This window comes from Desmodus rotundus, chromosome 1, assembly GCF_022682495.2.
Source record: "Desmodus rotundus isolate HL8 chromosome 1, HLdesRot8A.1, whole genome shotgun sequence".
Taxonomy (NCBI): Eukaryota; Metazoa; Chordata; class Mammalia; order Chiroptera; family Phyllostomidae; genus Desmodus; species Desmodus rotundus.
This window is the reverse complement of record NC_071387.1, coordinates 69,682,460-69,697,103: the sequence shown is the minus strand read 5'-3', so window position 1 is coordinate 69,697,103 and position 14,644 is coordinate 69,682,460. Positions and strand designations below refer to the sequence as shown.

Sequence of the window (14,644 nt, the reverse complement as noted above, 5' to 3'; positions counted from 1 at the left end):
TAACTCCTTCCCTCCCTCCCTCCTTTCCAGCATTAACTCCCAAACACATCCTTCAGGAAGCAGATTAACCAGAAATTTTCTCTTGATCCTCTCTCCCTCAGACCTCCTCCCCTAGTTGGAATCAGTAGGACTAAAAATAACACTTTAATTGAATGCCAGTTCTCCCCACCCTCCTTCCTTCTTGAAAAGTGGTAAATAACCAGGAGCTTAATTACCATTAGACGACACAGTAGTATCTTGGTGTGTTTTTTCTATCTGGAATGAAGTTTAAAGAAAGTTGTCTTTGGGGGAAGAAGGAGGAGAGGTAGACCAAAGGAAATAAAATGTTCTTAGTGTGAACCGTGTTTGTTAACACCTCCAGCTTTCCATTCTAAATAATTCCTAGTCATGTTTCTGAATCAAAAGTATGTGTCTCTTGGGAATCTCAGGACTTAAGTAGCAACTGAAGAGAAAAATACATTTCTATTTGAGACTTTCACATAGCAGAGAGGAAGGCTGCTGTCTGTGCTGATCAAGGTTTGCACTCCAGCAGTGGGTGGGCAGAGCCTTTTCCTCTCTCCACAGTGTATTACTTAATTACAAGATTTTATATGTCCCAGGGCAGCCTCTTTATTTTCAGTTTCTCTGAAGTTCAACAAAAAAACCCTGTAGCCTCCTTACATTATTAATGAAAAATACCTTGTTTTGCTTATATTTTATTTGACAGACTTTATTATGGTATAAGTTAATTTTTGGTTTTCCATCTGTAACTCCTACTAAATGACGGTGAAGAGTAACGTAACCTTAGTGGCCAAATGGAGTATTGTGGTCTTTCATTATTACACTTGTGAGTTAAAATTGGTATTGGTGACCATAAAACTTCTTGTCTTTTATGTTACCTGTAAGACTAGGCGTGCTTTCTATTTTGGAACTTGACCGCGAGGGTGTGTTAGTGTCTGTATCCTACAGAGGAGCTATGTTGTTAACCTACCTAACGAAAACACTCAACTACTGGGATTAATTTGCGGATTTTCAATCAGTCTTTCACAATTTGTCCTACCCAGAGGGGTTCCCTTTAGCTGTGACGTTTGTGGAATGTGAAGTTAATCCCGTTCCTATGTTGATTACTACTTTAACTGTCTTAATTTAGCAATTCAAATTTATCTGCCTATACCAAACAGGAACTCTGCTACAAAACTGTGGGAGTAGTTGATTTTATTCCTGTTACACTCATCCCCCTTTTTTAGGTTCTGTAGCCAAATAATGACATGGAAATTAATTAGGCCCACTGATGTTGGAATGAAAGAATGAGGTTGGAATGATTCATCACCAGAAGGTAGTGTATTCAAGCCTGTAACCAAGATTGAGTTAACCCCTGGCTTACCCATCACAACTGTGGAGGTGAATAAAGGGGCCACTTGAAGAATATAGACTTTATTTTACAATCCCTCATCCTCACGCTTTTGGTTTCCTAAATGGCATACAAGCTTCCTGCTTGAGTCACATCTTTGGGTCTTCATTTTCTTGGGAAGGCTCCCACGTACATACAGATGAAATTTGTATGCTTTTCTCCAGCTAACCTGTCTTTGCCAATTCAGTTTTCAGACCCAGTTGGGACCCTAAGATTTTTGAAGAGAGCTTATTCCTCCCCCTTACGTCCCCAAGACCCCCTTGTGGTCTGGCCTTGTTACTTCTTATACTCATCTCTCTAGAGCTCCTTCCAACTTCACCCTGGCTGATCTCTGCCAGGAATGCTGCTCTTTTAGATATCCTCATGGGGACATACTTGTTTACTCTTAGATCTGCAGCAAATAACTACGAACTTGGTGCTTAAAACAGTACAAACTTACTACCTTACAATTTTGAAGGTCACAGTTCCCTGAAGTGGCTCTCACTGGGCTGTGATCAGGTGTGGGCAGGGCTGTGTTCCTTTTTGGAAGCTCTATGGGAGAACCTGTTTCTTTGCCTTCTGGCTTCCAGAGGCTGCACAGTTTTTGGTTGGTGATTCCCTTTCATCTTCAAAGCCAGTGATGATAGGTCCAGACTTTTTTCACCTGGCATCATTCTAACACCTGGCTCTCCAGCCTTCCACTCCCATTTATCCATTGAGCCCACCTGAATAATCCAGGGTAATCTACTCACCTCAGGTCATCTGATTAGCAAATATAATTACATTTGCAATTTAAACCCCTTGTCATATAACAAAATGTATTTATAGATTTCAGGGATTAGGGTGGAGACATCTAAGGTGACTTACCGTTATACCTGTCATAGCAGCTGGCTCACATCTTCAAACCTTGGCTTAAAGCTCACCTTCAAAATGAGGCCTACTGTTTAATACTGGAAACTGCTCATCCCGCAGCTCTGCATTCTCAACACCCTTACTCTGCTTTCCATTTTCTTTTATGACAAAATATGCCTTTCCACCTAATATACTATTTCCTTATGTATGTTCATTCTTGGTCTGCTGTGCACACCTCCCATTGCAAATGTACGCTCCAGGGTGCTTCTTTATCGCTGTATCTCATGTACCAAGGACAGTCCTTAGCTCATGGGAGCTGCTACAACTTGTTGTTCAACGCGTGGGTGAAGTAACTGTGTGTGAAACTTGAGGAGATCTTTCTCACCAGATCTTTATTTTCTTGTTGCCCAGCGTGGATGCCTGAGGTGAATCTAGAATGAAGGATAGGACTTGGGACCCCGAAACTCATTTGTTTACTGTCTAATCTTGAAGTGTATAATCCTGCCACTTCTAGAACTACAAAACCTCAGAAATACTGGCGTTGGAAAGATTGCAGTTTGTCTGGGAGCCGTCATGGACCAAGAGTCAGAGAAATGTTAGCGTTCACTGCCAAAGAACATTTCCCTTCTGTCTCCTGCAGCTGTTGGACCTTTGTTCGCCCCAAGGCCCAAAAGCTGAGTTTGACAACGCTGAGGAATGTGTAGAGCAGGTGAGGCAGCTAAAATGGGGTGGGGAGTCAACAAAGGGATTCTAGGATTGAGGAAATCCCATGACATGTAAAACCACAAATTTCTATAAATTTAGGAACCACAAAGCAAAATGAACAGTTTTAAAGAAGACAAACTAATGGCTCATTCCTATAGCTGGTAACGTCAGCCCCGTGATTTTAGGGCTTGGTTGACTGTTGCCTAAATTCATTAAAGGTGAAATGCATCCTCAGAATGCCATTTTTTGTGGGAAAGACAAAATGTTATCCTGTAGGAAAGGTGTCTGCTAGATAGATGGCTCCATCAGCTGCTTATCCAGCTCTCACCTGTAAGCTCTCATTACTCACTTCACTGATGATTTTGAGTGCTTTAGCCCTCTGCCCCCAAAGGAAGATGCTTTTTGGCCTGCGTTGCTGTCTTTATTTAGGTAGGTTATGCTCTTAACCTTGAGACAAATGACTTCTATGTGGTCAGAGGAAAGGCATCGCCCCAGTACTTATTCTGCCCTGGTACCATGCTGCTTGAGGGATTGAGAACCCTCTTGCTACAAAATAAGCGTCCAGACCAAGGTCACTTTATCCAAGCTGGACCTCGTTAGTGTGAGAGAGATGCTCGCCCTTGATATTAGCCCTGATTCTTTCTAGGGCTGTTGTCTTTTATGTTTGCTTAAACTTACTAATTTGTATTAAAACTATTTGAAATCCATAACTTAATGGTGATGCAATTTTAAACACCTTTGTATTAAAATCTTTAATTTTTTCTACATATACCTTTGCTTCCTCCGTTTTCTTCAAGTTAGATCCAGAGTCCAGATACCACATCTCCAAAATCCTGCTGGCCAGAGGGTTGGAGCATGTTTGCACCGTGATTTTGGATTTGTCTTGGCTTCCAGCTCTTTTGTAGTTGTCAAGTTGATGTGTTAAGCTCTTGATATAAAAAAATAGACAAGTGGTCACTCAAAGTAGTTTCCTTTGTTATGCCATTTAACAAGAATTTGGATTCCAGTGGGTAAGGATGGCTGATGGGGTGTGCCAAAAGTTGAAAATACACAATCATAATTACCTCTGATTTGATATATTTGAGATGGGATAGCAAAACAAGCTACCAAGTTTGCATGCATTTTGGGAGGTGATTACCCTTTCATGCTCCAATTTTTTTTTTTTTACAGGAAATGTTTTTGTTCTTACCTATGGTTTTGAATGCTTAGTCTCTACACACCCCTGAAATGGATGTGGGGTGGGTATGGCTGGAGGCCCATCAGGTAGATGGAACCACAGGAACAAAGCCAGAAGACATATATGTCTTTGAATGTAAATGCAACTGTTTGAGGGACATGGAGAGGTTCAGATTTTTAGGTGCTTGAGTAAGTGGGCTTGTAGAGGATCTCAGGTGTCTAGATTATTCATACTGAGTAGTTGGCATTTAATGTGATAGGCAGGAGTGGAGGGTGGCTATTGAGGGTTTAGGAAGATGTGCCTGTGAAGAGTGTTAGTGTGGATTAGAATGAGGAGGGGGACCTGTTGGGAGGCTGGAATTCAGTGGTCTCTGTGAGAGGTGAGGGCCCAGATTAAAATGGTAACCATAGCAATGAAGAGACTGGTGCCCACAGACAGGCATCGCCAGGGGATGTGCCATGGCCCTGTCAGCAGTCCTGCTATGACTTCAACCCTCAGAGATCTGGTCCCCAGATCAGGTGGGGTCTAGGTCTTGGAACGCTCCATTGCAGATAAGGTTCCCAATGAGCATGCTCAGAATATATGTAGGATGTTTGATTAGCAGTTTATTTTGTTTGATGGCTGTCTCTCAGAGGTTTGAAAATAGCAAACAACTTTTTGGAATGTTTTATTAGGAAGATTGGAAAATATGGACTTTCCCTTTTCTTTCACGTGACTAGAAAACTGTTGGTCCCGGATATGAGGAATCAAGCAATAGCATTGCTCTCTTAAAATCTACTGTTGTAAGAAACTTTAGAAATTACAGTATATAAAGGGCCAATTAAGTAAAAGGGAAAACAATTCAGTTTAAAATGTCTCTGTAGCTGTATGGAAGTATGTAAAACTGTGTGAATGTGGAGACACGGAGGCGGCCCCCCAACCCCAACGAGATCATGCCACACCAAACACCTCATCATTTTCTCTTGGAGCCCAGGGGGAGTTTAGAATGTTCTAGATTGATCTATGCTAAAGCGCCTTCATAAATTATTGCATGAAGAATAACAGGAGAAAAAGCAGTCTCGATTGGCACAATTGATGTCAAAATTGAGACATGAACATATATTGAAAGATTTTTTTCAGCCTTAAAATTAATGGTTTTGTGTCATTGGAATGTGGCCTTTTTTCCCCCTTCCGAAGAGTTTCAGAGCCAGTGGGATCTATAAATAGTTCACAGCCTGGTTGTCTGTGGTAGATTGAGTAGAGCAGAATTGCCCGTCCTTAAGTGAAGGGGAAGTAGCTTACATTTTTAGTAACTGAATTGTTGGCCAGCATAAAGGTAAGGGCCATGTGAGCAACTTATTTATAACTTCCCATAAAGGTGTGTGTCTGCCTCAAGCAGAGAAACTGTCTGGGGTGCTTGAAATGTAAAAGTGCAGAAGAATCATTTTCCATACACAGCTTCCCCTAGCTAGTTGGTACAATAAAGTGATTGTTCGCATCCCTGAGCCTCTCAGAAAAGAGGGGTGTGGATAGATTAGCTCATTAGTGTCACCTCCTATGGAATAGAATAGACTGAGGCCGTTATATTTGAATCTGTGGTTTTATGTAATGATGAATGTTTAGATATTAACTCCCAAGGGTATTCAGGACATAAATTTAAGCTTGGTTTTAACCTGTTGGGTGTGGTCCCCCACCTATTCCACCTATGTAGTCTAACCACAATTAGGTTATTGTCAAAATAGTTCTGGGCTTAAAAGCACTTTATTCTTTCACAGGTTCAGCTCAACTCTAAGTTGTTGTTGTTGTTGTTGTTGTTTAAATAAAGAACATAGAATCAGACTGAATTCTCTGGGAACAGTGGGAGAAGGGAAGAAGAATAAAACATTCTCGTGGCACCCTGTAGAGAGTATGGTTAAACCTTCAGTAGATGCCAGAAAACGGGACCCATTTTTACACGTTACCAGTGTCGTCACTTGCACCAAGAGGAAATCCCAGCCAGCTTTAACTCTAAGGATGAAGATTTTGTCATCATAAATACGCAAGAAAAAGCTATTCTCGGCTCTCTTGTTAGCCATTGTTTATTTCAGACACTTGAGTTTTTATGAATATTATGTTGACTACTTAAATTGTCTGCATGTATGGCTAAAATGTAAACTGTGGCTTTCATGCCAATGTCAGTGGCTTTGTTTTGTATTTGGGCAAGTTGTAATAAGTGGTAAATGGCCCATTAACTATATTGGAGGCCTCATAGCAGCACTAATTTCAAATCGTGCTGGGTTTACAATTTACATATTAAAAAATGTTCACTTGATTTTATTCAGGGACAAAGCTGACATCCTATATAAGCATTACTCCAAACAATCCTATTTATTGGTCCAATTATTTCAATTGAAGGATGCTGGTTTACTGCCTTTTAGTGTATGTGAACAATTCTCAGTGAAACTGTGGCAGAATAACCTCACAGGGTTCTGATTTACTTTTAATTTTCAGTCCCAGGATTAAGGATCATTTATAGTGTAATGTAACAGTGTGGGCAAAAATAGCTTCTCTTAATGCCCTTCTGATATTTTGGGGAAAGAGTGCTTCTATGCAAAGCATTCACTTATGAATTGCATGACTGCTTTTTCTTACAATAAAATTTCATTCACATTTCCTCCCTTCTCCAACATCCGTAAGAGACAGGACAGCATGCAGTGTTTTTCTTTATTTCATTATTATTTTAAAACTTTTTTTGAGATGTGGTTTAAGGTAGTTCTTTAGGATAGATGCCAAAGGTAACTAGTTAATACTGTTTTGAAATCAGGCTCTTAATTTAAAATGCTTAATTTGTGCAAGAAAACTACATGTTAAAATGAATTTGGAAAGATTAGATTGGAATTGCCTCAAATTCAATTAAGCCACACTGCATGGACGTGCTGGGAATATTAATACAATCACTGTAAATTTTGTACAAACTGATTTGTTGCATTATCTTGCTCATCTAACATACGGTACTTTTTGTGTCCATATTGCAGACGGCAACTCCAAACTAACATGGCAGTCAGACTGTGTGATGTGGCTTCTCTGCTTAGAAGTGGTTCGTGGGCAGCAGAGCCTTGGACTGGGGTCTGTGGGATTTTTCTTAAATTCTGTAGGCTGCTTTTTTTTAGCATGTTGCAGGAGTGCTGAGGCCATACCAAACACTTGAACTTTTCATTTGGCATACTAATTAATTACTCTTACATTCAGCCTGTTACGGTATGGCCTTCATTAGGACATAAGGCACATTGCAATTTTAACCACAGTGGTATATGTAGCATCAGAACCATTCTTTTATCTCTTTTTATAATCTAAATTAGGATTTAGTGCAGACTAAAAGAAAAGAGTGATAAGCTTTAAAACAAAAACAAAAAAGTTTTGGTATGGTCTAAATACTAAGTTACCGTGATTCTTTACATTCTGTTTACTATGTATTTTTTTGGTTACTAAATTTTGAAGTTATTCACAATTCCTGATGCTCCAAAAAAAAATTGTTGAAATTGTAAATCTGGCTGGAAATTATTTGCCCAGTAACTGTTGAAAGAGTTTGCATTCTGTGAACAGTTGTGTTGAGCCTATCAGTGGAATATGCATTATTTGTAAAATATAGCACATTAGTATCATTTTATTCTGAGCAGATGGTCCTATAGCTGAGAGATGCTGTAATTCTCAGTGCACACAGCCTACCGCAGCTGTTCACTTGAATGTTGGCTTAGGAGCTCATTCTTGCCACCTGAACATGGAAATAAATGTTCAATTAAGTGAGGAGTGTTTGTTGTCCTTGCTAAATCCTGCTAATTTCAGTCAGCGAACACTTTATTTTTCAAATGCTATCCCAATGAGCTTTAGTTCAAATCTCATATTTGAGACTTACCTCATTTCTACACATACCCTAACTTTTGAATAATGATTTAATTGACTTTGGCTTCTCTCATCTTGCAGCTCATTGTTTTCATAGCTGCCGGGCAAAGGTTAATCCCACACAAATTTTGCTGTGGAAAGTGACCCACAGCTAATATTCTACAAACTGGAACAGTTGTGATTCATTAGGAAATCTGAAACCCCTTTTCTCAGTTTCAGATAAATTTGTTAATTATAAAAAATATATATGTTGAATTGTGTCACATTTTTTCTCATACAGATTTACAGAAGTTTCTTTATTTTTCTCTGTTTCTTTAAGCAGTCCCTGAGAATACTTGTCCTAGAAATGGAGCTTGCAGCGTGTAGAATAAATACCCATTTATTTGAAAAGGAAATGAATTCTCGTGGGGTTATGGGTTGTTTGACATTCATAGGTGCTCTGATTTGTCTCCTGTTTTTTACCGTGATAGCACTGATGCTTGTCCTGTCCGACCAGTCTCAGTCTGTCCGGTGCTGCTTTCTTTTAAGAATATCTCTCAGCAGCAGAGATTTCTTCCTACATACTTATCCACTGTTACGCCCTTTTATTTTTCCTAGGCAATACGTTTTTTAAAAGACCTTTATTTTTTTTTCTTTTCCTGTAACACTCCCTCTGCTTTCCTTTTTAAATTTTGTCTCATATTCTTTGCTTTTTATATATTGACAACTTTCCCCCAAACTAGTATGCCATCAATTCAGAATTGTCAATTTTGAGAAGTTTTTTGGTGAGATGAGAGGTGTATTGGATGACGTATGAAGGGTAATGGTTTCAGTGATGCCTTGGTTTTTGGATTCCCCCCAATTTTGGCTCCCCAAGGTAGATAGCTATTGAAAGATGGTTTTAGAAAATTTGGGACAGTGGCTGTGACTGTTTTGCTCGAAGAGCATAGGATTGATTTTTAGGAAACGAGATCCAAATTTTCTTGTGATTTTTAGAGTAGCCCGAACAGTCTGAGGCCGTTTCCCTCTACTCTTTATCCTGTATTTGGAATTTATAGATGCATTTTCAACAGGCTTATGTGCTCAACTGAAAACTACTTGGGCTGGTCTGTTTGCAAAAGTTGATATATTTACACTGTTGTTTTAGTGGACTGGATAGTTTTGTTTTGTTTTTAATGTCAGAGGAAAAGCAGAATACCGTATTGAGTGGTTTGGGGATTTTATTTTGATGTGTTTAGATCAGTTGCCTTGTTGGTGATCTTTAGCTGCTAAGCTTGACAAAAATGGCTTGCTGGCTTCTACAGGGTACACTGAGTACTCAGAGCTTCTTTCCCAAGTTATCCTACAAATCCTCTTCATCCCCTAACATACAACATCTGATGTTTTCTTACTTCTTATGAACAGTAAGGGTATTGAGATACCGTCAATCAAAAACATTTTCAATATGTAACCAAAACAGTACATGTTGACAAACTTATATTTTTTAAAGTACTTTTGCTTCTTGATTTTAAGTTAATGGATGTCTGTCAGTTTTAGAATATTGCAGTTCTTAGGCAAACTGAAAAATCTCTTCAAAGTTAGGTAGAATATTTTTTGGTTTGTTTTTGGTAGCATGTTAAGCACTTTTATTTGCTAGTATGATTTGTAGTCAGGAATCAATTCTCTGCCCTTTGGTACTAAATTTTTTGAAGTCTGTGGACACTGCAGGTGAGTAAGGGTATGCGAGTAGACCCAGAATGTGGTTCTAGAGAATGTTTAAGATTTAAATTGTGCTTATGTGCATGTACAGAACATGTATGTGTGCGTATAACAATGGTCTTAGTTGGATAGCTTAATGTGAAGTAAAAGTTAGTGTAGGTGTTGCACCTGTTGAAGCTTTGTTGTAATTTCAGCAAAATGACTTGTGTTCTAGTGACATGTTTAAGTTTTTGGTTGGGATCTCTAATAGTTTGTGAAACATGAATTCTGACATTTCTTATTTTCTCTGTTTTAGCAGGTAATTGCTGCCATGGAAACACAACTGTCTAATGGGCCAACTTGCAATAACACAGCCAATGGTCCAACCACCATAAACAACAACTGCTCGTCACCAGTTGACTCTGGGAACACAGAGGACAGCAAGACCAACTTAATAGTCAACTACCTTCCTCAGAACATGACACAGGAGGAACTAAAGAGTCTTTTTGGGAGCATCGGTGAGATAGAGTCTTGCAAGCTTGTAAGAGACAAAATAACAGGTATGAAGTTTTATGTAGTGTATTCATATTTGAAGGACTGTGTTTAAAGGTGTGAGAAAATAAGTTTACTCCTTGTATGTCACTGTGCTGCCGTTTTACAATCTGGGTATTTCCTCTACTAGCAGTGTGAAACCTTATTTTAAAAGTTTTGTTTTCCTTTTAAAGCAGAACAGTGTTTTATGGGCAGTATATATTAAAAGTAGACTTCTGTGTACTCTGAGCTTGACAATGACATCTCTGAAAGTGTTCTAAGAGTGCCTGTGTTCGGGGCAGCAAGTGTCATGTTAACCGTTAGTTTTTCATTCCCCGAGCTTCCGTGCTTTAGCATTTCAGCAGGGAGATGATGAGGGGGATATTACTGTGTTTGGGAGGAGGAAGCGGACCTCTTTAAATGCCCTTTCGCGTAGTCTGTGTAGTCCTCCTGCTTATATATACGAGCAGAGCAAACGGTAATATTCACATTGTCAGTGTATAAGTATTTGCACCGATAGAATTTGAGCATAGCAAGATCTTACGTTCTGTCCTCGGCAAGGAAAGGAAGGTGTTCGTTGAGTGCCCCTCTCACAAAGACAGGAATGAGAGGATGTGGGTCCTTTGGCCTTTAATAATGGGTGTTATGTTTTGAATATTAGGGAGTGGAAAATCTTCTTGGTATTTTGTAATATTTGACTAAATTTTTAGAATAAGCCAGAACCTAATGCAGAGCACGTTAGAGGGACAGAAGCATTATTTACCGCTTCCTGCAGGGGCTCCTCTCCGACACTGACCATACGTGAAGTTAGTGTGAACAGGTTCCATAGCTTCGTCATGGTGGTGTTACGTTTGGGTGATGATGTGTATCGAATTGGTTTACCTGGCTTACAACAAAAAATATAAAACTAAATATTTGAAATGAGTAAAAGATACTTAAAGACAGTGTGATGAGTCAGACCTGGAGTCAGAACTTCAGTCATATGACCTTGGACACGTCAGCTCTTGGCTTCAGGTTTCCCTTGGTAAAATGAGGTAGAGGGCAGAGGACAGGGTCACACTAGGTAATTTCTGAGGTCAGTTGTGACTTTTTCTGAGGTGGCGTTAGCTATTCTTTCATCAGGACAGCAGTGCTTATTCTCTCCCAAGTTAAGTGAGTCCTAGAGCTGTCCCCGAGGCTCGACCCCACAGTCGTATTCCCTTGAGCAGCACGTTGAGACTCGCAGAAAGAACTTAGTCATTGAAGTCAAGTAAATTAAATAAAAACTAAGGAACACCCAGCTGTCATCAGTCTATGCTGAGTAACTGTATTTTAGCTAATTATGTTACTTACGTGTTCCCTGTGATATTAACAGGAAGATTTGTCTTTCGTTTTTGAGCACTGATACTAGATGGAAATTTTTTCCATTTCTTTTCTCAAATTTGTGTAAACAGCATAGGTAAAAGTTTTAAAGAAACAGTTTTTGAAAGAGTTGGAAAAGGTAGAGAACAAAAGGCTCTTATTACATGTTTATGCTGTGATACTAAATTTTATTATTTTTAGCAAACAGCATCCTTTTTATGTGAAGTTTGCAACTTTTTGATATAAGTGACTATGTGGTAGATGGCATGAAGGCTGTGACATGTTGACGTGGTGACGTGTTTTCTGATTTGATTGCTTAGTACCTATCCCTACAATTAAAAAGAAAAATGCTTCAACAAATGCTCGCAAACTATGTTAATATTAGTTGTCCATTTCTTTCACCCCCCCAGGCCTACCCCCCACCTTTGTCTTCTCAGTGAAAGGGGGGCTAACAGCATTTTCAACCATGGTAAAAAATGTCTGTTTAAAATCTCTGGTAAGCAAGTGGAGTGCCCAAGAAAACTCACAGTGAGCATGAGTGTCAAAAGATGTTTTTAAAGTTTCATCCCATGAGCTATAGTAAAAAAATATTCCTCAAAGTGCTATTGGGTTGGCCAAAAAGTCCGTTTAGTTTTTTCTGTAAAATAAAAGACATTGTTCATGTTCACAAACAACTTTATTGATTTGGATGTTTAGAGTATGTCAGCTGTCTCCTGCCAGTGAGTAGAGGCCAGGGCTGCTGCGAAACACCTTGCGATGCATAGACAGCCCCACAGCAAAGAATCACTTGGCCAAAATGTCAGTACTACCAAGAAACTTCCCAACACAGTGTTGTCACATTCGATCAGTCACAGCACCTTTTCCGTACACTGCACAAATCTTCTTCTACGTTTCAGTTGTGTTGTTACCTTTCTTGAAATAATAAAGCATAATATGCTGAAAATGTTACGTGTTTTCTTCCATCTTCAGTATTAAAATGGCTGCACAAAAATTCAATTTTGATAAGTTTTTTTATAACGCATGCTGATATGACAGCTGTCACACTACAATTTAACAAAATTGTTTTGAATGAAGTTAAAGACAGCTAAGCACTACTAGAGCCATTGTACAGAAGAAAACTAAACGAACTTTTTGGCCAACCCAATACACTGATAGACAAGTTTGAGAAATTCTGCCTTCCATAATTTCCTATTGAAGATCCACACTGCCGATCGTTAGCATATTAAAAACTATGCTAAAACCCTGCTATAAAGAGAAACCGGTTTGACCTAACAGTCCCCCAGCCTTCTTTGACCAAAGAACCCATTTTGGAAGCTGTCACCCCACACACTAGATTTCCATTGGAAATGTTGCTATAAAAGCTTCTGGAATCATTTGTCAACTGGTTATCAGACAATCTAAAATTCTTCCATAACCTTTTCATAATTCATAAAATATAAACACACTTCATAAAATGAAAATCCATGATAATGAACTGTAAATTCCAAAAGTTGAGTAGGCAAATCTGAATGTAAGTCCTGTTTATATAATAATCCTGTTTCTAGTAATCTTGTTTTGATTTGGCCGACTGACATTGTACTCTCCGTATGGGTTAAAGAAGTGGTCAGAAAGGTCTGACTCATTTAGCTTCAAGCATGAATTTCCTTGGTGTTTTTTTTATTCGGAGTTTCTTTGTAAATATTTGTATTGAACAAAATAGTCCAATAAATGGTAGATTTCTAAAATTGGCTTTTGAATGGTTGCACTCTGCAAAGTGGGCATATCTTCTGTAAGAAGCTGTTATTAACATATCCCTAGAAATGTTTGAATGAATTGGTGAGGATTGGACCCTGCCCTGTGGTGTTCAGCATTAGCCAGCTTATACAGTTTCTCAGTACCCATTTTCAGGGTCAAGTCCGAGTTCCTTGGTCCCTCTCTAATTATCCAGGACATCCTTCCTCCTGGGGCCCATTGGCCCATCTCTTGGTATTTCAGTTTTGTGGGAGGTGACAGCATTAATTGTCTGGGCTGTAAGAAAACCCTGGGATCATTCTTCGGAGAAAATGTAAATCTCTTCTTTTATTTTTCTTAAATCTTTCCTTAAATAATGCTGAATTAGGAAACTGTATCTCAGGTATTAAAAATATCTAGTTGGAAACTGTATGATGCCTCTTCCCTAAGTCCTAAAAGAGAGTATGTAATTTTTAGATTGTGTTGGTGTTAGCAAATTAATGACACTATTTTGATAGAATGAGGATTAAGGAAATATCTTAAGACATGTCTTCAGTAGCAAAGACAAGAGCCTTCTCTATAGCCTAAATTCTGTTGATTATGTTGTTTTTCAGTCCCTCTCTCTGGGCCCTTCCCAGCTTTATGCTTCATTCTGTTTCCTATGTACAGGCATTCATCACGAGAAGCCACTGCTGCTTGTACAGCTCAGCTGTGATGTGGGTTCATCCCTTTAAGTTCTTGCATGCACTTCGGTGTCCTAGACACCTGCCGATGCTGCATTTAGGGGAGTGAAATGGATTTTATGATGCAAGGAATACACAATAGAGCATTAGAGTCAGAAAAGCCCTTGAGGTGACCATAGCCAACTTTCTCACTTAACAGGTGATGAAAGGCCCAGGTTTGTTGAAATGACGAGTCCAAGACCAAGTGGCTGTTAAGTGGCAAAGTGCGGACAGAATCCTGGTTTACTTTTTCTTTCCTGGGGCGTTTCCTCCTTGCTTCTTTGGAGGCCAGAACTCTTGAATAATTAATTAAGCACAAGGCCAGCTGATGAATTTATATTGAGGCATATAACTTGTACAGGGGAGGTTCATCTTCTGCTGAGTGTGTCTTCTTCAGGAGGGGAATGAGAGATTTTTGAGAGTCAAGGACTGAGGGATCCATAAAATGAAGGACATCCTTCTCTAGGAACTTTATAATCTGTGGTTGTGCATTTGGATAATCTGGCCCAGCGATTCCACATATGGCTGAACGTTCTCACCTGACAGAGTCTTTAAAACTTCAGATTCTGGAGGCCTTGAGAATCTCATCGGGAAACTGCCCAGGTGATTATGATGAGCAAGCAAGCCCTTTGGGGAATCAGTCACTAAACCTAACAAAAGACCTCGATAATACAATGTTATATGTTGGTTTTATCTTAGTAAAACTGGAGGAAAAGATGAAAA

The 14,644-nt window shown here is 39.2% G+C and overlaps 1 protein-coding gene across 16 annotated transcripts in view; it reads left to right on the top strand.

The window, feature by feature from the left end:
• ELAVL2 (ELAV like RNA binding protein 2) overlaps window positions 1-14,644 on the top strand; it is a 151,687-nt gene that overhangs the window by 74,680 nt on the left and 62,363 nt on the right. For 5 of the 16 annotated variants that reach the window (XM_071221621.1, XM_053924901.2, XM_053924917.2 and 2 more), the window contains exons 2-3: window positions 7,097-7,187; window positions 9,934-10,177. In XM_071221621.1, coding sequence (XP_071077722.1) covers window positions 7,116-7,187; window positions 9,934-10,177 — 316 coding nt within the window. In that variant the 5' untranslated portion in view covers window positions 7,097-7,115. The remainder of the gene's footprint in view (window positions 1-7,096; window positions 7,188-9,933; window positions 10,178-14,644) is intronic. The other 11 variants (XM_071221627.1, XM_071221625.1, XM_053924925.2 and 8 more) reach the window with 3 other exon arrangements.